This window comes from Nyctibius grandis, chromosome 7, assembly GCF_013368605.1.
Source record: "Nyctibius grandis isolate bNycGra1 chromosome 7, bNycGra1.pri, whole genome shotgun sequence".
Taxonomy (NCBI): domain Eukaryota; kingdom Metazoa; phylum Chordata; class Aves; order Nyctibiiformes; family Nyctibiidae; genus Nyctibius; species Nyctibius grandis.
Genome location: NC_090664.1, coordinates 41,002,872 through 41,024,876, shown reverse-complemented (window position 1 = coordinate 41,024,876; position 22,005 = coordinate 41,002,872). Strand labels below are relative to the sequence as shown.

Sequence of the window (22,005 nt, the reverse complement as noted above, 5' to 3'; positions counted from 1 at the left end):
ATTCTCTACTACTCTGTATGAGAGAGGAACTGTTGATATCCTCAGGCTTGAGCTATACTGATGCTCTGCCCTAATTTCCAACACTGTTAGACAGCACTGGCATAAAACCATCAGTTTGAAGTCAAATCACAAAGTAGGCTCAGATTTGAGCTGGAAAGCCTGAAGCAAGTATATATTGCAACAGGACAAGCCACAGCTTGTTGAGAAACTGATCCACATCTCATTGAGACTCTCTACTGCCTTTGACACTTGCTGGCCCAGCTCTTAATCCTATAATAACCTCATCCTGGAGCAAACGCAGAGAATGTTCTAGATGCTTCTGAAGGTAAGCTATTAAACTACTGAGATATTAACAAAAATATTTGTGTAGTAAGTTTCACACTAGCTTCCCTGAATATAATCTGTAACCTTGATTATAGCTGTTAGGCTATCATTGGAAACTAGAAGAGGAGAAAAAGTTTAAAGGATGGAATTTTAAAAACCTCTCTCACCCACCCATCAGCTCCTCCCGCCCCATACTTGCCCTGCCTTAAGGCACCTCCTAGCTGTGGTGCTGCCACCCATTCAACATATCCTACTAAAGCACAGAAATTTCAAAGTAACAGGGATTTTTAGGTCTTTTTTCCCCTTCTTACAAAGCATTAAGAAGATTCACAGCCATTGTGTTCCTTAAAAATCCTAGTGAGGAAAAGAGGAGGGAGAAGGAAGGAAATCAGTTTAGCAAGTATATCTGAAGTCAAATAGAAATGAAAAAGGGAGCTTATAAAGCGAACAGAGGGTGTTTCACAGAAGAGGCCCCCACACAAGCACGAAAAGTGTGCCACCAACTGCTTCATTATAAAGCAAAGACGTTGGAAACAACATGAGAAGATTCTTTACGAAAATAAAACTATTTGAAAAGAGAAACTAATCATATGCAATCTACAAAAGCACAGCTGGAAACTATATTGCATTTTAAGAGCAAGAATAAGTGTTTCTCCCTGGAAAGTAATAATTAAGAACAGACTCACTTTTTTCCAAGTGCAATCCTCCCCTCCAAGCTTACCTATGTCTGTACTAACTACTGCCTTTGAAATAGAAGTGTTTACATGCATTTGCTTCTTCTAAAAGCACACAGACCTCAGTGAGTATCGTCTTTTAAACCTAGCTCCCATATCCAATACAGGAAAACACTCAGCAAATTGTTAAATAGCCATATCCCCCTGTGAGCCAGGCCAGCTTCAGCCATTCACACAAGCTGGTACTGAAGCAGTGCCCTGTATGGGCTCCTAGCATGTTTAAACATGTTATACTGCATCAGCACTGCTCAAAGCCAGCATATGCAGCAATAGGAGTCACCTTGCTTCAATAGGGCTTCACCTGGTGCAGCTTCAATACAGCTAGGAGCAACATTTTCAGCAGAGAAACACTCATTAGAGTATTATAATGCCGAAACTTTCCACGTCCTCTGCAGTGCATAACTTGTCATTACCGGAGGCAACATTTAGTCTTCACAAAGGCTTACAAAGAGTACTACTACTCAGCATAAAGGTGAATGGTCATCTTTATTTAGTAGGATTTTAAAACAGATTAAATGCCTTGTCACAAAGCAGAAAGAGTACTTCTACTGAAGAACTTGGGAAAAATTTCCAGATACTTTGCTTAGTTGTTGAGATAATTTAGTGCAGGCCTGTCAGGTAGGGATTTTCTTGCCCCACTTTGGATTTACTCACATTCAGAAAAAAGAAAACATCCCCAAACATTCTCAAGGAAACACTCAGAAGGATGACTTGGCTCTGAAACTCATATTTTTCACCCAGTATCAGATGAGTAGAGTGCCAATTCTAGCCCACCTTTGGCTTCTTCAGGTATAACATAAGAAGAAAGCTTGAATGCCCATTCTGAAAATTTCAAATTCACTGAGCAATGGTATTTTGAAGCTTCTTTGTCTTTTTAGCATTGGCTTAGACATCAGATTTCTTGTGCATTTATCAGCAAGTACAAAAAGTTAAAAGGTTGCTCTTCTAAAGCACACCCTCCCACCTTACCCGACAGTCTTCCCACTACTCTTCCAGTGGCTGCAAACAAAAGGGTCCTTCTGTAATACTGCAACAGTTACCTGTTCTCTTCTGCAGCATTATGATGGCTAAGAGCCCACTTTCTTCTTTGAGGTCTAGTATTTTATGTACCTGAAAATAATTTGTCAATAATTTTTTCTGTAAAGAATTACTTCATACCTGCCAGAAGGAGACTACTAACTGAACTTTCCAGAGAACCTAAGCTTCTCACACAGCTGCAGGATGAGCTTTCAAAACACCACCCAGGTTACATGCTTTTGAAATACTCATCAGATTTACTCAGCCTGTTGGAAGGAATTCTCTGTTTTCCTTTCTTTACCAACATATCCAAGTCTGGATGCGTAACCCATTTGTAACCCATGGATCCAGCAAGTTTGTCCCAGTTGTCTAGTAGATGTTTCAAGTCATTTTAATGCTGGCATGCCAGGCTTCAGTGTTCTTTATTAAGGACAGACACAGGCTCTATTGATTCAGGAAGACAGTATTTCAATGGTTTGTGTTTAACATTTTCAATGAAACCACAAGGACCAGAAATTCAATTCTAAAAGGCTACACTTTTCTGTTGACGCCAATCTGCTAGTGACGATACACCAGCCACAGCTGATGTACGCTGGAAGTTTATCCAGACAATCTGTTCGACTAATTCAAGGACAGTGTTGATTTTAAGGAAGTTGCATGCAATCCTTAAACAATTAGATAATGATCTTCATACAGATTAAAATCTGATGGAAGAAGAGTGGAAGGCAAACTCAAAACAGAATGGGCCAGAAGATGGGGGGAGTACAGTACAAAGACAGACACTCAAGAGAAGGGTCCCAGTTTCCAGAACACACCAATTGCCGGCCCATGAAAAAACACCTTCCACAACAGAAGGTACAGAGAGTAGGGGCTTGGGTGCAGGGGAAGAAACAGGACTGGAGGAACTAACACAATCAAAACATAATCATGTGTCAATTTTTAACAGTATTGTCACCAGTGTCTACACCATCTCAAATACAGACTTGGGCAGGCTGGTTCTATTCTTTAGCATGCATCTGGAAGACTGAAGGTACTCATGCTTTCATACTTCTGTGAAATATTTTGAGACCTGTACTGCAAACAATAAGAATTATTTCCAGCTCCACTTTTAATTGGGGAAGTGGCAAGAGCACTGAAGAAAGGGTTTCAAAGTCTTAAATGCAATGGTAAAGTTATAACATACAATGGACTTTGTGAAAATCCTGTCTTAATTCATTGTGGCGTAACTACATGTTGCAGCTTTAAACCATATGAATGACAACATATCACCAAATTTATTGCAACACTGACAGAACAAGAAAAAGCCGAAATTTGCTATTCCTTTTTACTTACACTGCCTTATGTTTAAACAGCCTCTTTAAAGAAAAAGTATGCTAAATTTGTTATTGAAACATGTATGGTTTAACTTCCATGAGTCTCTGTTTGCCTAGATAAGTCACTCTTAAGAAGTGGCTTTTGGCACTGTGCCATAGACACCAAGGCCAATTAAATCCTTATTACACAGATCACTGACCTGAATCTACTGATACTCTTACAATCTTGCCCGTCAATCCAGCTGTCAAGCAAGCTCATTAAATCTCAGACATGAAGCTTTCAAAATGGTCATTTAAAAATTTCTACCATTACCCTTCCTCAAAAACAATTAAAAACTATTTCTGTTTCTCTGAGACTTGATACCAAAACTAAAATCAAAACTATGTTCCTTTAATGTGGGGAGAAAAAAAGCCACACACAAAAGGCAACTTTACCAGCTGACTCCTACTCTTTAAATACATTAAACCTATTAATTTGTGCAATGGTTTGGTTTTTTAAAACCGTTTCAAAAATTGAAATGCAACATGGCAAAACTTAACTGTAACTTAAAGCCAGATTTAAACAACTGTAAGCCTTATACTACAAACTTATGAACACATTACCTGTAACATAATAACTATTATTATCAAAACATTCTCACAATGGTATTGCTAAATAAAAATCACCACACTGATTTTTATGCAGCTATGTCACCACTAGGTTTGCCACTTGTCAGAGATTTAAAATGTTGAAATAGATATTCCCTTCATGAACTTGAGCCTCAGAAAACTTAACATGAAAGTTTCACAAACCCATCTTAGATTCTGCTGTATGTATTAGAGAAACCATGATCAAAAAGCATGGATTTTGATTGTAGATTTTTATTTTTTTTTTATTTTAGATCAGATGACAGAGCTGGATTACCAGCTCTGCATGCAGTTTGATAATCCACAACTACATCAGGATGTAGCAGTACACATTTCAAATAGTTGTTCCTTTTATTAATGGAAAGGCAGAAACTAGATTTGGTTGGAGTTGTTTGTCTGTTTTAAATATTTTCCTTTTTTCAGGAAGGGACTCCTTTCAGGAAGTGCAGCTTCCTGAGTCTTTGTTTTGTACCTCAAAAGCAAAATAAAGCAAAATCCAGCCTAATGAGGTGGCAAGCCCAGAAGTCACAAGTGTTAGCAGGAAGTTACTACAGCACCACAACAATGGAAAAGATGGACTTACACGTAATTTAGTATTCCTACCTTCCAAGTACCTAGAGACTTTCTCCATTCGAACTGCCATATGGTAAGGGAATGAACAGAAAGATGCAACGTTTAGCTTTAAAAATCATTTATAGAAAACAAGCCCCAAAAAATCTGGAGTTGTGATTATTAGTAGTACAAAGGAAGTCATTTGTCCGAACCTGAGGTTAGGCCAGATCCTCTGGGCTTTTTATCTTCTACTATTTCATAGAACGGGCCTATTACTTGTAGTAATTCTTCAACTTTGTCCGTCACTGGCATACTCTCAAGAATCTGCACAAGTCCAAAATATGAACATCTTATGAAACAGCATTTCAATGATTAATTCATTTCAACTAATTTTAGAAACTGCTAGTCATTGTAAAACTTGGTAACATTTCACTAAGTGACTTAACACATTATTCCGATTTTTTTAATTAATTTTTTTTATTAAATGAAAACAACAAACAATTTAGCAAACAAGACTCTTAACTAGCTGTATTAACCTTTTATAGGTGAAGAGAAGACGGGAGAGCTAACGCATGTGCCACCACTAAAGGACTGCCTCTGTGCAGTATTAGTAGATTTTGAAATCCATTATTTCAGCAATTTCAAACTAAACCAACTCAAAGTTCAACAGGCTGCTGTTATCTGATGAAATTTATTTTATAGACAAGTTTTCCCACAGAGAAAATTAAACTGAAAGGCTTTTTTCTTAAAGGATTTTTCATATTTGTCAAACCCTGCCATCTTCAATGAAATATAAGGAGCAGATCAAAAGTGCCCTACTGGGTCCATCTAAACCCAAACAACAAATTGGACAGAATACTGCAAAATTGGGAGAGTGCAAAGACATACTTAGCAGAGCAAACTAGAACCAAATTCTGCTCTTGAAGTAATTTGGAGCTCTTCCTTTGATAAAAATTTCTTCATTTTAAATTACAAAACCAACACCTTTGATCATTTGATAGGAATGCAAAGTCTTAAAATCTTAAATCTAAAATAGATTAAACAGAAGAGATTCATTAATTGAATATTATTTTAAAAGTATACAATATTATTGTCCCATTCTAGTTTAAGTCCTTTTAACCAAGCTTTTTGCTGATAGCTTTGCTCCTCTATCATCCTCTACCTTTTTTATTATTATTTTTTAAAAGGGGCAGTAGCTATAGAAAAAGACTCAGGTAAAAGCAAATTAACAACTACAGTACACCATCTCCTCCAGAAGAGCACCAAGAGAGCAACAGATGGAGATACAAGTTGCCACAGAACACGCAGCTCAAAAGCGCCAAGCACGTCACTAAGTAGTAGAAGCAAAAGCTACAGTATTATTTCACAAAGCAGGAGCTCCAGGCAGGATAGCAGGTAACAAGTCAACACTTACAAACCAATCAAAGATACCAAGAGACAAGGATCCTATCAAACTGCAGCTTCATTGCCACTTCTCTGATCTATTCAGTGCATGTAATTCATTCCATACTTGTCAGAGAGAAATGTTCAGTGCTCAGATACAGAGCTGGATACAAACCAGAAACAGGACAATTTTGTGATTTTTTTTTTTTTTTTTTTTTAAACTTCAATAGTATTGAGAGAAACGAGAAACGTATTCTAGAATAACACTTGTACTTGCCAGGTATGTACTTCTATAGTCTGCACTGTAAACTGTTTCATACGTGCATTTCTATCATGTCTGCACATAACTCCTCTTCATCTATTCTAAACAGACCTCAATATACTCTCTGCAACTTGGAGCAATTCTTAGAATCTCACCACACAGTTTATGTTAAAGTAAGAGTTTTGTCATTGCTAGCTTTTAGGTGAGCAAGAAAAGAGCAAATATTTCCACTAACAAAATCAACTGCCTACTTATATAGCCACTAGGTACAATATGCAATCTAAAAATTTGAAAGTGCAAAATAAGTTATTATGTATCCTGAATTACTGTTTTCTTTGGATGTCAGACAATTCATATATGAAGACTCTTGTTTTAAATTAGAAACACCACATAGTGTTAACACTTCTTTATGCTAAGATTTCACCTATTTCTAATACATAACAAAACAATGTATCTGAAGTGTAAATAAATTAGTTCAAACAGCACTGCAATATAAAATTTCAGAAATGCTACCTGGAAGATAAGTTAACCTTAACCAAAATGCTCCTGAGCTCAGATTCGTCTTAGCTAAGACTAAGACATGTTTGGTCACCAGCACCTCAAAACCTCACCCAGACATATCCCTCAACAGCTGCCATTTTCAAGGGTACCACGTGAAGGGGAAAAAAAACCACCAAACAAGTTTACAATACAAGTAGCTTGTGATAGGGTCATCTGATGCACGTATAGCCCAAACACAATGTGCAAATGCTAGAGACATTGCTAGGGGCAGCGGGGGAATATGACAAGATTACACATCCTTAAAACACAGTCCTGCAATACCACTATACAAGTGGGTTTTTGGCCCCTTAGACATGGATACCTATGCAGCAACAGCAGAATGCCCACAGTAACACCACAAGGATTAGTGCAGTATGTGCTGATAGAACAACCCAGTGGATCCATTTGAAATGCACTTCCATTGACATTTCAAGTAGAATCAATCAGGTTGGAAAAGCTGAAGCTAGTATTTTAAATGCGAGAGCTGAAACAGCACCAAAGCAGGGTAAACAGATCCCTCAGTTTCAAAGCTGAAAGAGGCAAGAAGTCATTTGCTCTCCAATCCCTACATGTAATCTGTAAGTCATTTGCTCTCCAATCCCTACATGTAATCTGTACAGAGGGAGAATATTTGTGCTTCATTAGGGTCAAGTAAGTAGAATTCCTCACAGGAGGCTTACTAGGGTTTTCTTAGAACAAACATTGCAGTTTCACTTAGTTTTAGTGTCCTGACCAAACCAATTACTACACTGAAAAAAAATAAAGTACTCTATTGAAGTATTAACACATTTTGATTCCAAGATTTGAAATGAAGCATTAAATCTTGTGGCACGCATTCAAAAGGAATTATTAAAATTCAGCGGGATTTTTGACCAAATGAATAATATTTGGCTTTCCGTGTTTTCTGGAGTTGTTTATTTTTCATTTTAAAGCAGCTACAGTAATACCAGCAGGAACTAATTACCAAAATTACAGACAGGAAAGAGAACAGTAATCAGACTCCAGCTCCTTGCCTAGTAAAAAATTATTTGTATCAATCATTAAACATGTTAAGAGTTCAATGTCAAGATAGTGGCCTATGAGAAAAGCAAGTATATTCAGAGTAGAACTTAACATTTTCTCTCCTTGATGCTAACCTCATTATAATAATAGATTACAATTATACTTTTATCCGGATTGACAGTAAGTAATCTTTAAACTGGAAAGACCACCTAGAAGAGCTTCAGTGAAAAGACTGCAGTGAAAAGGGTTAGTTAATAAAAGACAAGAAACTTTAGTTAAAGTAAACATTCAGAATTAATGCTGCAATTCCTGCTTAATATATTAACTATGACTGTTTACAAGTCACACTTCTATTCCAAAATACAGACCAAATTACTCAATTCTAACTGTCTGACTGCAACAACTGTATATTGAAAACATACAAGGAATATTTTCATGACAAGTACAGAAGATTCGGGTTGACGAGTTCTTATTGAAAAAACATCAAAGATTAAGTTTACATATTCGATTATACTCACATCTCCAGTCATGAGAGTGAGACTCTTGCTCCTGAAGTCCTTCTGAAAGGTTTGGTGTTTTTTTTTTTTTCCTTTAGAAGATAAGGGTCACTTACCTCTCTCAACTCTGAGAACTGAGGCAGTTTGCAGTCAATCAGTTTTTCTTTTGTTGTACTTTAAGTTCCACTGTTTTCCCCACTGCCCCCTTTACCATGATTTCAATACTTTACATACATACCTGATTTCAATACAATACTTTAGCTCTGTCATTTAAGCTTCCTATCAGCTAGTGCTCTCACCTTTCTCCGAAAAGAACCCAAATTCTACTGCTTTGGCAAGAACCTCCTCATGTTCCCTAATTTATTTCTGGAACATTTGTTCTAGAAGATCCCTTCCACTCATCAGTAAACTTACCTTTTTCATTTCTTCAACATAGGCTATCATGGCTTCTTCTTTGGACATGTCTCCCAAGGCACTCCAAGCATCCCTAGGAAAGAAAGTCACATACATCTTCAGTATCTTCAGGGCCCACTGGATTTTTTTTCAGCCTGGCCTTAAGTAAGTCACTTATGCAATGCCCAAAGTTTCTCTAATACAAATAAAATGCAACAACAATTCACAACTTTTTTTTTAAGTCCAAATATATACTACTATGTGATTGTCCTAGCAAATTATATCAACAAAGAAGCAACAAACTGAACAGCCTGGGGACTGAAGAGTTCCTCACTGACCAGCTATGACTTTATACCCAGTAAATTGTTAACAAGCCCAGATATGAGACACACACATTTCCCTTTTAATTACGTTAATTTTTTTTAAGACCCTCCACTACAGAAAAAGAGCAAGAACAGACACTTCAGCCAGCACGTACAAACAGTTGTCAGCAAGTTAGAACAGGCTACAAGAAAAATCTGTCCTTTTCAAGTTTAGCAACTCGGGAAAGACATCAGTCTAGTACGCAAATAGTTTAACTGTCACCCCCAGTTACCACAGCAGCTACTAATGACCCAAAAAAAAATAATGTCCTCCTCTCCATCTCTGCACAACAGAAAACTCCAATCAAATTCATCAGTACTGCACAAGGAATCTGTCAGAACACAGACTGGAATAAAACATTCCTTACTCAGTCTTGCACTCGATTTGATAAGCCCCCTCCTCTTGCCAGAGTATTTGTCCCACTTACAGCAAAAGCCCAAGGCTGGCGGCTCGCATTTCAGCTACAACCAACCAGGTGGGTGGAAGCTTACTGCCCTAGTCACCCTGACTTGGGGAGACTGGGGAGAAAGGAAGGAGTGGAAAAAAAAAAGTCAAAGCAATCATTTCACAGATCCCAAGAAGACTATGACCATTAAGACAGCAATAATACTTGTTCTTCTGAAATCATTATTAAAATATAATAAGAAAAGCATTCACATGGCTTTTCAAACAGAGCTTAGCATTAGCAATTCGGTGAATCAGAAGTCTTCCGAGCGCAAGGAAAATGCAGACAGCGGGAAGCCCTGCCACTGAGCAGAGAAAGCAGAAAGACACATAAGCCAGACCTCTCCCCAAGAACTTGAAGTTGTATCAATGGCTGTCAGTGAGCACTTATTTACTTCAGACTCACATCATACATGAAAATTTGAGAAGGAAGAATTCTAGACACTCATCAACATCACTCATTCTGCAGAGCACCTACAATTTCGTTCTACAACATGGGATAAACACTGCAGTGGCACCATGATGGTGCTTGCCCAAGAAAAACCTGCCCACCTGCAGAACCTGAGGGAATGTTTTCACCTGCAACTCTGAGAAGCTGTAAATTATCTGAGCTAGAAAGCTGGAACTCAAGACAGAAAACAAATTCAAGCATCAAAGGTTGTGAATATTCTTTTAAGAGAGAAATAAACTCACTAAACTCTTTCTCCAAGTGCCACTCTTCAAAATACCTCCACTCCAAGCATTAAAAAAAACCCCAAACAAAACAACAACTCATGAAAAGTTACCATTTATATCTACCAATTGGATCCCAAAATCCAGGTCGTGGAATGTTACAGGGTCCTTGGGTTGCTTGTTTATAAAAACTATAGAACTTGAGCATCATTTCATTCGTTGGCTGGAATGAACCTAGTGAAAGCATTTTAAAACACAATTAAATTGTAGTCAGGAATATTTACAAGTATTTTACAAGCTTAGTATTTCTGTGAGAAAATAGCCTGCAGTTTGTTACAGCCTGATTCACAGCAGTACAACTTAAGTCCATGGAGAACATCTTCACTTTATCTACCATGAATCAGCACCACTGACAATATTTACTTTACAAACAGCAAGTTTCAGACCAAGTTTAAGGGACTATAACCTCTACTACTCCTAAGGTCAGACTCCACAATTAGAATTAAAAAAAAAAAAAAAAAAAGTAATAAGTAACATAAAGCAAGTGTCCTTTCGCTCAGTTTAAAGGGGCAGGTTTACCTCCCAGTGAACAAAGTATCTTGCAAATCACTTTAGTGTTACAACAGTAACCTACTGAAAAACTTCAGAACTTAAAAAAAAAACAAAAACAAATCAAACACAACAAACCCAAAAACACAGCCTTCTGCAGTGTTTTTGTTTACTTTGGGTATTTGACAGCAATTTCAGCAACAGTTTCACTGTATCTCCTGGGTTTTTTTTCTCTTCTTCCTTTGTGGAACACACTTTTGTAGAGGTAGAAAATGTAAAAACAAAACTGTAACAGCTGGCAGGGAAGATTCATAACCAATTGATTAAAACAAGTACTTTGAGGTTCAAGTCTAATCACTAGAAGTTTATCGTGACCTTTATCTTAGTATCTCAACAAACCCAGTTTTACTTACACCAGAATTAATGATGTATATAATAACCAACTTTTTTTTTAATACTCTTATCAAAAAGATACATTCTGATTTTTCTGCTTTTCCATTCTGTAAACTCTTTCAGCAGAGGGAACTCATGATACAGCTCCGAAGCCGTCAAACCAACTTCAGAATTTCAGAGAGGCAGAGGCCCTTCCCCGGCGTTCCCCGCACCGCGCCGCGGGGAGCTGCCAGGCCCCTCGTCCAGGCGCCCGACTGAGGAACTTCTGTCGCGGGCTCGGAAGCCCCCGAACCGGGGGGAACTTCAGGAGAGGTGGAAGGCAGCACTAAGACGGAGGTTTCCAAGCTGTTCTCCAGCCGCCGCCTGCTGATGGGCGCCCGGCCCGGGGCAGCTGAGCGAGGGCGGCCCTGCTGCCCCAGCCTGAGCCACCCGGCGGGCCGCGCCGCCGCCCCTGCCCGGGGACCGCTTGCCCCGGAGAAAGAGGCCGCCGGCACGAAAGGGGCCTCTCCTTCCCCCGCCCTCCGGGCCCTACCTGCCTCGCAGGTGCCAGCCGGGCGGCCAGGCCCCGCGCCGATGGCACCGGACTCATCCCCCAGGCCGCACTTACCATTCTTGGGCAGGCTCTGGATCACCTTCACGGCCGCCTCGAACCTGGTGACGTGCACGGAGCCGGTCTCCGCCATGTCCCCGTCCCGTCCCCTTACCGCCCTCCGCCTCTTGCTCGGCCGCCAGGCCGCGTCCGGCGGGGCGGGGCGGGCTCAGCTCAGCCTCCCTCGTAGCGGCGCCTGCAACCGACTGCACGGGAGAGAGGCTGAGAGGCGCCGAGCCAGAAGCAGCCACCCCCCGGCGACAGCGGGGCGGGGTGCCCGGCCCCCGCCCCGATCCCCCAGCCCTCCGCCTCCGGCAGGGCTGGACACAAGCCGCCCAGCACCTCGGACCGGCGTCACCCCACAAGCCGAACACGACCCACAACACCCCCAGCCCAACCTACAACCCACCCCTACCGTCCCCTACGCTTCAGACGCCCATGTTATGATTCCCCCAGCGGCGCCCTCGCCCCGCCCCGAGGCCGCCAGCGGCCCGCCGGGAAGCGTAGTCCGCCCGCCGCGCCCCTCGGCCGCCCCCCGCCGCACGGCCGGGCCCCACACAGGTGTCCCAGCCGCCCGTCCCGCTTCAGCGCCTCTTCCTCCCGCCACCATCGCAGGCCGCTTCCCCTCTGGCAGCCCCTCGGAGCGAAGGGCGAAGGCTGCGCGGAGGCGGCCCGCTGGCCCCAGCGGCTAGGATGAGGCCGAGGAGAAGCCCCTGGCCCAGCCTGTCCCCAGGGCCTTCCCAGAGCTGCTCTGGGTGATGGCGGGTTCAGTCCTGGGGCCCGGGAAGCCGTTGAAGTCTGATCCCGGGGAGTGTCTCCCGTTTGGACTGAGGAAACACTTTCGCCTTTATTTTTTTCAGTTTTTTTTCTTGTTTCTTTTTCTCTGCTTCCCTCCTCTTCCTGCCCTTTCTCTTCCCTGCTTGTATAGCTACAATTACACGATAATGAACATTTCAAAACATGCCATATTCCACCCATTTTATGGACCTCGGTTATCCTCAGGAGATCCCTCACCACCCTGGCAGTCTGCTTTGCTGCTTCCTCCCCTCCTCACAGCTATCCTCCTACCCACACCTAGTTCCACATAATTCACCTAAATTACCACTGTAGCCACATATTTTTGTAACAGCTTTAGTGACTTCTATTTACGTTAAAATTTTATGCATGAGATTCTAAAAGCCTGGAATCCAGGGAGTAACTATTTCCATGGTATTCGAGATGAGGGTGAATACCACTACAGTACCACCAGCTAGCTCAGTAGCTAAATAAATGCATGGCCTTATTCAAAAGCGCTGCGCATCCAGCACTCTACGAAGTCAAACAAAAGTATGCTAAACCAACTGCTTTTGTAGCGAGTGGAATAATTTACCCAGTGAGTAACAGGATGAATTAATAGCCCCTTTGAATAGAATCGAGTACAAAATCTTGGCATTCGAGTCAGTTCATTTATCTAGTGCACAATATATATTTTAAATTCCTCTGAAGGTAGTTGTGTGCTCACAGTATATGCCCTCTGGTGGGAAAGAAAAGCTCCAGAGAGAGGGAATTAGAGCAGATCAGCCCTTGCTCTGCTGAGCTAGTGCATTCCACAAGGTCAGCAGCCAGCTGGCCAGGGGAGAGCTTTGCTGGAGAGAAGCTGACACTTCCAGAGGTGTACAAATAGGATTCCCGCACTGGGCGAATGATGAACCTGTGTTATGAACACCACTGCTCCACGCACCTGAATGTTACGTATGAATTTCTCTGAATTTTTTGTTTCGAGTACTAGATGTCTAAAGCTCTTGTGAGCTACGTACTAAGATCTATCATCTTTTTTATCCATGAAGGTAGGAATGACAGAAGCTCGGATCAAAGGGAAGTGTTCATTTGAAGATAAGTGGGTCTCTGTATAAATATGGATTCTTTGAGCATGCAAGGAGTTAATTGGAAAAAAAGTAATAAAAAAATTAAGGGCCTCTTGTGAGGCCAGCTGATGTGTAAATTCTATTTACCTGAGAAAATCTATAATGACGTTTGCCATTTTAATTGATTTAAGAGAAATGCAGTCTGCATTTTAATAATGAATGTTCTCAGACTTTCACTGGAAGCAGGCTTTAAAAGAGATGCAGATGACAACCTATTTAATGGTTGTCCGCAGAAACAGAAGCTTCCCTCTTTTCACTGGAGATGTGTGAGTGAGACATCTGCAGATCCAAAACGAGGCACTTGAAGTAACCCAAAATAATCAGTACCATCATGCCCTGAGACAATGATGAAATAGTAAATGAGAGGCAAATATTGAGCACTGGTGAGCCTGTGAGAACATATCACAAATAACAAGTTAATTTAAATGCTCATATATAATACTAATTAGCATTGCTGTTGTCCCTGTGTATACATTTTGCATTCTCATTGCAGTGACTTCCATGCAGGGTTAACAATAACCAAATGTGGAGTACAGGTAATAAAGGAGACCCTCTCATCTACTGCAGATGTCCAGAAATGGATCTGCAGCTTGATGTCAAGCTGAGGATCTAGACTCCATTCTTTAGGGAACAAAATTATATGATGTTTCTCGGTCATCTGCTGAGTACCTATTGGGAATGACCACATGCTTGTAAAACCTAATTATAATCTATATGTTGAACTGGGCTGTGTTTCTATTGCTCTGCAAGAGCAGTCTCCAAAGGAATCATAAGTATGACCAGTTCTTTTTCTTTTTTTGATCCAATGTATGAGAAGCTAACCATTGGGAACTGTGATAGAAAGACTGATCAGTGATGCCCATCAATTGAGATGCGAGAGGAGAGGCAGTGTGATTTGGCAGTGAGCGCAATGTGTGACACTTAATATGTCTGAGTGCTTTGCTGTCCTCACTTCTCTTCACTTGATGTTTCACAAACTGCTTATGGAGAGCCTGTGAATTGCTAAGATGAGGCATTCCTGGCAACGTTGAGACACATAAAATCTTGTATGAAAGCATGCTGTTGTAGTCCCTGAAGGAGTACACCTAGGGGACATCTGGAGAAAAGGCAGACCAGTGTGATCCTGAGTGTAACCTTGGACCTATCCTTCACAGATGGATTAGGGATGGTTATCGAGTCCAGCGGTGTTATGGCACAGGATAATCTGTCAAAGTCTGATGTGTTGAGCTACCTTACAGGCCTCATTTTGTGCTGTGTGTAAGCTGCCGCCATTCCTTCATGTTCTCATTTGTATCCCATGTCTGCCTTAGTTTTCGAGCAGTTGCTTCCAGGGCCAAACTACACCACAGTCCAGCTTGAAGAGCACCTTCATTTTACTTGAGGGACAAAGGAGTCAGTTAAATTATGCAAGTGAAAGCAGAAACTGGAACCAATTATGCCTATTGCTCCCCCAAGGGTCTCAGTCATAGCAGTGTATTTTACAGAAATATTTTTAAATGGTTCTTAAGAAAGTAGACCATAGTCTCATATGCATTATGAGCAAGTTCTGTAAGCTACCAGATCCAAGAGCATGTAATTTTAGCAAAGCTTACTTTTTGAAGTATGTAATCCAGCGGGGAGGGAGAATGAATTATTTAAAGCCTAATAGTCATAATTATGAAGAACTAAATTAGCATGACAATTTCTAAGTCAAATCCTCATGTTGATGAAGAATGGAAAGATGTTGTCTAAGAAGGGTAGAGTTTTTCAGAAGGAGTAGTTTTCTACATCGTTTACAGTAGAAAGGCTAATTATCAAATGACATTTACTTACAGGACTTTTTAGTGAAATCATGAAGGATATTTGTGTGCAAATCAACAGTTCCGGAGAAAGAGAACTATTTGCCTAGCACGAATATGGCAAAAACAGCAGCTGAAGTTGGTCCACCTATGTAGACCAATCCCCACTCTTCTGGAAAAGCCCTTTGGACAAAGGACTAGTTTGACACAAGCAAGATTGCTTTTGGGGATGGAAGTTACCTTGTGAGGTTCAGATAGACCCCTTAATAACTCAACTAGAAATCGCAATTCATTTCACAGTTGGGGATTAAGTAATGGAATTATTTTTAACCATTATTAGCGGCAGCTGCTTTGCCTAAGGATTAGGCCCCATGTTGTCAAAGACGTTAAAGGTAATATATCCCATTTCAAATCTCTTTTGAGCTATTCAATTCACGTATCTCAGGTCTTTCAGTAACCAATATTTTGAGCTGCATTTTTATTTCCCCCCTGCCTCCCCACTTCTCTCATATTTCAAAAAAGAGGATGCAGTAACAAAAGCATAAGCTTAGATCCGTTTCATAAAATGCTCTTTGAAGAACAAAATATGATCATACTTCCAAAGGCATCTAGCAGCATTTGACTTTGCATTGAACTATACAGTACTTATGAAGTCAAAACCTTTTACAGGTTTATATCTTTGCAGGTCTCAAGTATAATGCAGTGCCATATTGTGTCTTAAGCCCCTCTTTTCTTCTCCAAGCTTACTATTCATTTCTTTTATGAAATTTGTAATAAAGTTCAGTTTTTCTTATTGCCTCAAGGTATTATTCTTGTAAAGCCAACAGATAGTTGTAAGAGAATTTTTCAGATTTCGCAGAGCCACGAAGATGATTAAGGGAGTGGAACATCTCCCTTATGAGGAGAGGCTGAGGGAGCTGGGTCTCTTTAGCGTAGAGAAGAGGAGACTGAGGGGTGACCTCATTAATGTTTATAAATATGTAAAGGGCAAGTGTCAAGAGGATGGAGCCAGGCTCTTCTCAGTGACATCCCTTGACAGGACAAGGGGCAATGGGTGCAAGCTGGAGCACAGGAGGTTCCACTTAAATTTGAGGAAAAACTTCTTTACTGTAAGGGTGACTGAACACTGGAACAGGCTGCCCAGAGAGGTTGTGGAGTCTCCTTCTCTGGAGACATTCAAAACCCGCCTGGACGCGTTCCTGTGTGATATGGTCTAGGCAATCCTGCCCCGGCAGGGGGATTGGACTAGATGATCTTTCGAGGTCCCTTCCAATCCCTAACATTCTGTGATTCTGTGATTCTGTGATATTCTAGAAAGGACATTTAAAAACTCCTGTTCCCTTACACAGCCATGAACTGAGCTTTGAAAAGTCTGTAGTTTCATCTTGCAGCAATGACAAACTGTGACTTATTATAAACAACAGCAGCAGACAGCTCCTAACAAAGAGTTATTCTTTTCCCTTCAGTAAAAAATACAGTATCTGGAGGTCAAATTGTGCTGTCATTTACAGATATAAATTTGGAGTTACTTGGTAGATTTGGGGATATTTACAGTGTTACACATTTTCATAATGCAAATGAGTAGAATTTTACTCTGAAAAATCTAACTATGTCTGGTATATTATTTCTGTTTTGACATCTGTGCTTCTTATCTTCACAACTACTGCTGCTAAAGTTTTAGAAGCCTACCCTTGTGTAATTTGCCTCTTGGGAAGAGCAAACAAAATACTGTGACTGTATCATATTAATGTGCTTATGCAATGGCATATTTATAGCCAGACAGCTCTTGTGATTTTTTTTTTCAATATCTGGAAGGGAAAAAAACCAAAACACCCTTAGTTTATGCATGTTCTTTTAAAATTCTGGCAAAGGAAGTTTATTATTCTTTCTAGCCAATCTGAAAAATTACTTTGTGGAAATGTTTTCATAACACATGTTTACCAGTGTGCAAAACCTGGAATATAACTGGCAAAGATAACTGAAGTCAAGCATTTTCAGGCTCATGTCAATCATTTTGGATATTTATTCAAGAAGAAAATATATCACTGTGGTTTTGGTCAATGGGTTTCAACAACCTAATCTAACAGATCACGGGTGCTTTATTGGAGTGAGTCCTCCAACAAACAAGCTCTCAGAAGGATTTAAGTCTGAGTTTAATTGGTTGTCTCAGCACAGGACCACCACTTCATTACAATCCCCATAAGCACCCAGCTCTGTTGCTGTGCGAGTCCTACTGAAAAAACAGACTTCCTTAGAAGTCAGTGCCAGGTAGACACTTTTTCCAGCTATAAACCACGGCTTTTTCACTCTCGTATTCAGGTCGGGTCTGGTACTGGACATTATCCAAGGAAGGTTATCTATGAAGCTTTATTGAGAAAGAAATTTGACATTCAGGAACTGTTTGAGTTTATACTGTTAGATCATTTCTGCTCAACTGAAATAAAAGAGTCATCTCTGCTTCAGAGTTTTGGGGTGATAAGGCCTGTTCGTTTCATTGAGGTGAGGGAGACGGGTGAACTACAGCAATGTACAGCATCTCAAGATCAGAACCTCCCGGGTTTTGCCATTCTTGCCATTCTTAGGCTGAGAATTCTTAAGCAGAAAATTATTGGATGAATAAAGGGGATGGATGAAAATTTAGGAAAATGTCTTAAGTGTTTTTTCACTTTCCCTTGCACTAAAATGTTCTGATTACTATAACATATGTGCAGCAGGAGAAGCTTAATATCAAAGCTTCTGTAAATGCCACAAAGGTTAAGGAGGAAAGACAACTGTCAGTTCTTGTTCCCCAAAACATAGAAAAAATAAAAATCAAAGAACCTGCTGAATAGTTTTCAAATAAATTACCGTTGGTTTCTAAAAAAAACCCCAAGAAACAGAGACAATTGAGCTGTATGAAATAAAAGTGATCGTTGAATCCACAGAATTCTTTGAATGCACCTAAACAGAAGTGTTTAAAGGTCGAGTCACTCTGCTGCAGATGATAAAGATAGAAAGGCAGCCTTAAACTAAGCGGGGAGCTGGGCAGCCACGTCACTCTGACAACAGTTACGTTGGAGTTGTTTGTCACACTGAGTAATCTAGTAGAGGGCAGAGGGCAGTTTTGGAAGGCATTATAAGTCTTTAAACAAAGATGTACCCATTGAAGAGCCCAAGTCTTCAGTGTCATATAGATAGCTTTAAAACATCCTGAAATCAAAAGTTAGCACTACAAATTTGCCATACAAAAGAAACAGAACAACAAAATATGCTCTATTTCTTCTATTTGTCTAGCTTTTATTACTAGTTTTTAATCTTTCTGTAGCTTTGTTTGCTGGATTAGAGAGCTATTATCCTCCTGAAGAGTTCTCCAACAATCCTATGAATCCTCATAAATAAAAATCAAGCAACGTCTTGATTTCTTTCTATTAGAATTGAATTCACTGATGCTTTCACTCCAGTGAATTCATTCTTTCAGTCTCATGTCTTTCCTATATTTTAACATACTTAATATTTCAATATTTTAACATGCAGTAATACTTGTATTGATGTCAGAAGCAATAGGGGACTGAGGTATTGCCTTCTCCAAACTCAATATTCTGATTCGTATGTCCAGAATTCATTGACTCTTTTGGATGTAGAGGTGGATGAAGGCCTCAAAGCACAGGGTCCTCATACCCTACTTGTAGCTGAGGACCCACGTTATACGTGTGTACTCTTAAAGCTTTTGTTCAGAGTGGGGAACGATATTTGATTGTATTCAGTTATGCTGTTTTTGCAACTAGCTTATCAGATATTCTGTCGTGTCCCTCTGTTCTTTTAATTATCTGTCGCTCTCCTAATCACTGTGCTCTCTGCAAATTTTATCAGCAGTGATTTTATTGTTTTCTTGTAGGTTATTCAAAATAAGCTAAACAACAAGGAATCAGGGTCAGTACACCCTTTCTGACCACATTTGAAGTCTGTCAGACATTTTTTGTTTTAATATGCACCATAATGATTTTCTATTACAATAATAATTTATTTTTTAAAATTTTATTGTTGATTCTCAATCAAAATTTTATGCAGATATTTTATAGAAGTATAAATACATTTCTACAACACAGTTACATTTATCTATCAAACATGTATTCTCACAGAAAAGGATATTGAGTTATCCAGAATATATGTATACTTCTCCATACATTCCTATTGATTCGAATTAATTAAATTATCTTTCTTTAATTCTTTCTTAATGGAATCTCCTATCGGTCATTCTGTCATATACTTGGCATCAATATTAAGTTGATTGATAGGACTACAATACCTATATATCTTCTTTCCATATTGGCACAACCTTTGCTTTCTTTCAGTGCTCTGGAACTTCTCCAATGTTTGAAAACTGACTGAGAATGAATATTAACAGTCCATAATGCTCTTTGCTGGCTCATTTAAAACTATTGGGTGTGATTAATCTGTACATGCTGATTTAAGAAGATCTAAATTTAGAACCTGCAGATAACTAGATCTCCCTTGGTTTTCATTTTAATGTAAATAAAAAATTGGGTTTTAAACACTATGATTAAAGATCTCTTTTTGTTGCTCTGTTCGCTTTTCTGCTATTTTACTTTTTCACTGTCTGTTCAAAATCCTGCAGGTGGAAGGGCCTCTGAATTTCTAAAGATTTTTTTAAAAAAGGCAGCTACTCATTTCTTTGCGGATTACCTTTGACTTGTATGAACCCTTGGGATAAATGTCTGTCAGCTATCTTAGCAAATCATGCATTATAAGCAGCAGCTCAGTCCTGTTTCTAACCTTTGCAGGAGGGTGGTGTTGTTCATTTGTCACTTAATAACTTTTGGTGTGCTTTCTCATTCTTTTGCATGGTAGTCCTAAAAAAGAAAAAAAAGTCTTAAAAAGTAAAGCTTTTGATTAGTAGGGTTGTTTATCCCAAAGTCTAAATTTCTATGTCATGATAAACGTACTGTGGACACTATTTACTGACTTCCTTTTTCAAAAAGTTTTAAAAATATTTAAATCTTTGGAGAGAGTACATGAATGTATTTCTGTTTTATAATAGAGGAAACAATGCAATGACCAACCATACACACATATATTTGTACATACGTAATATGTAAAGTAGTGATGTTATATATGAAATTAATGAATACATTATGAGCTGTTGGTAAAAGCAATATATTAGTTTTAAACAGATCAAAAGAAGAGACTGGAGAGCCCGTTCCTCCCTGGATTAGGTGGGTTGTGCTGTGGCTCATGTGGCAGTGGGATGCTCTCCTGGCTGCACAAGCCTTCTGACCCCACTCCCACCACAGCTCCCCTTTTCTTCTGCATAAACAAATCCAAAACTGCGTGGGAGGCAGAGGAAGGAAGGAGAGACATTCACGATACAGAGACTAAACCACTGCAACCACAGCCCAAATACGTGTCTTTTGAAGACAGAATAGAAGTTGCACTGACTCAGTCTGTGATTATGCACATGTTCAAGCTCAACATCCTGAGCATTCCACTGGTTTTGCAATAGTAAAATTAAGTCCTGTGTACATTTACAAGGTGGAGCCCTTGGCTGTCAGGAATTCTGGCCTTGTGTTTTTCTTCTGCCACCTGCCATTATCCCTATTTCTTGACTCAGATTTGCATTCACGGTAGGAGTCACAGATGGGTATTTTCTATATCATTGTGAAGGAGTTTCATGTTTGCTGGATGCTGTCACCTGCATCACTAAAACATCATTGTGGTATATTTCATTAAATGATCTCTGTGGCATAACTGGTAGAGCGAATCGATGATAATAGAATAAATATGCACAAAAACTATAAGATGATTACATTTTTGACCTCAGATATTGAAAATACAAAGTTGCCTTACATGTCTTGAAATGGGAAATTTGAGGGTACAAAGAAGCAGGGTAAGTCCCCAAATCAATGGATCTGGATATTTTACATTATTGAAAAGAAGTATAGAAAAGGGGTTGGAAATGACTTGAGAAAACACATTTAAAATAGTTGTATTAAAAGTAAGTGAAGGGTCATGCCCACCCTAGAAAGCAGCTCTGTGGTGCCTGCTCAGTCATTCCAAATGGAACATCTTTACTTCGTCCGGTCTGCATCTCCTTCTTATGTGCCTCAAATTATGTGCTTCCTGGTGGGGCCCACCATATTCAGAGCAGTTTGTTAACACACTGAAGCTCTTTAAAATGCATACCATGTGTGCACAAAATGTCTTCATTTATCAGATTAACTCACAGATCAGGCACTATTCAAAAGAGAAGAATGGTGCTACAACAAGGGTGTCAACTCACTCTGAAGTGAAACTGAATTCCCCCTTTAGTCAAGGGCTGGGAATTAAAAACAAAATAGACACAAATTACTAATTTTCAAGTTTTACCCCCTTTTAATTGACAGAGTTAAATTACATTTTAATAAAGTAAACACATTTTTAAACCTCTTTGCATGAACATAGGCTGCATTCACACATTCCCTGCCAGCTACTTCAGACATGGCTGAAGAGGTCACCATCTCCTGCACATCCACAGCTGCTGATTACACAGAATCACAGAATCACAGAATGTTAGGGATTGGAAGGGACCTCGAAAGATCACCTAGTCCAATCCCCCTGCCGGAGCAGGATTACCTAGACCATATCACACAGGAACGCGTCCAGGCGGGTTTTGAATGTCTCCAGAGAAGGAGA

General features: G+C 39.9%; 1 protein-coding gene across 4 annotated transcripts in view; it reads right to left on the bottom strand.

Annotated features, from left to right (window-relative positions):
* The window catches only part of ACBD5 (acyl-CoA binding domain containing 5), a 31,553-nt gene extending 19,448 nt beyond the window's left edge, over positions 1–12,105 (bottom strand). For 2 of the 4 annotated variants that reach the window (XM_068405017.1, XM_068405020.1), the window contains exons 1-4: positions 11,673–12,036; positions 10,237–10,357; positions 8,666–8,738; positions 4,780–4,891 (exon numbers count right to left, since the gene is read on the bottom strand). In XM_068405017.1, the coding sequence (XP_068261118.1) occupies positions 4,780–4,891; positions 8,666–8,738; positions 10,237–10,357; positions 11,673–11,748 (382 nt within the window). In that variant the 5' untranslated portion in view covers positions 11,749–12,036. Of the gene's footprint in view, positions 1–4,618; positions 4,652–4,779; positions 4,892–8,665; positions 8,739–10,236; positions 10,358–11,672; positions 12,037–12,069 lie in introns of those variants that run through there. The other 2 variants (XM_068405016.1, XM_068405018.1) reach the window with 2 other exon arrangements.
* Between the last annotated feature and the right edge of the window lie 9,900 nt (positions 12,106–22,005).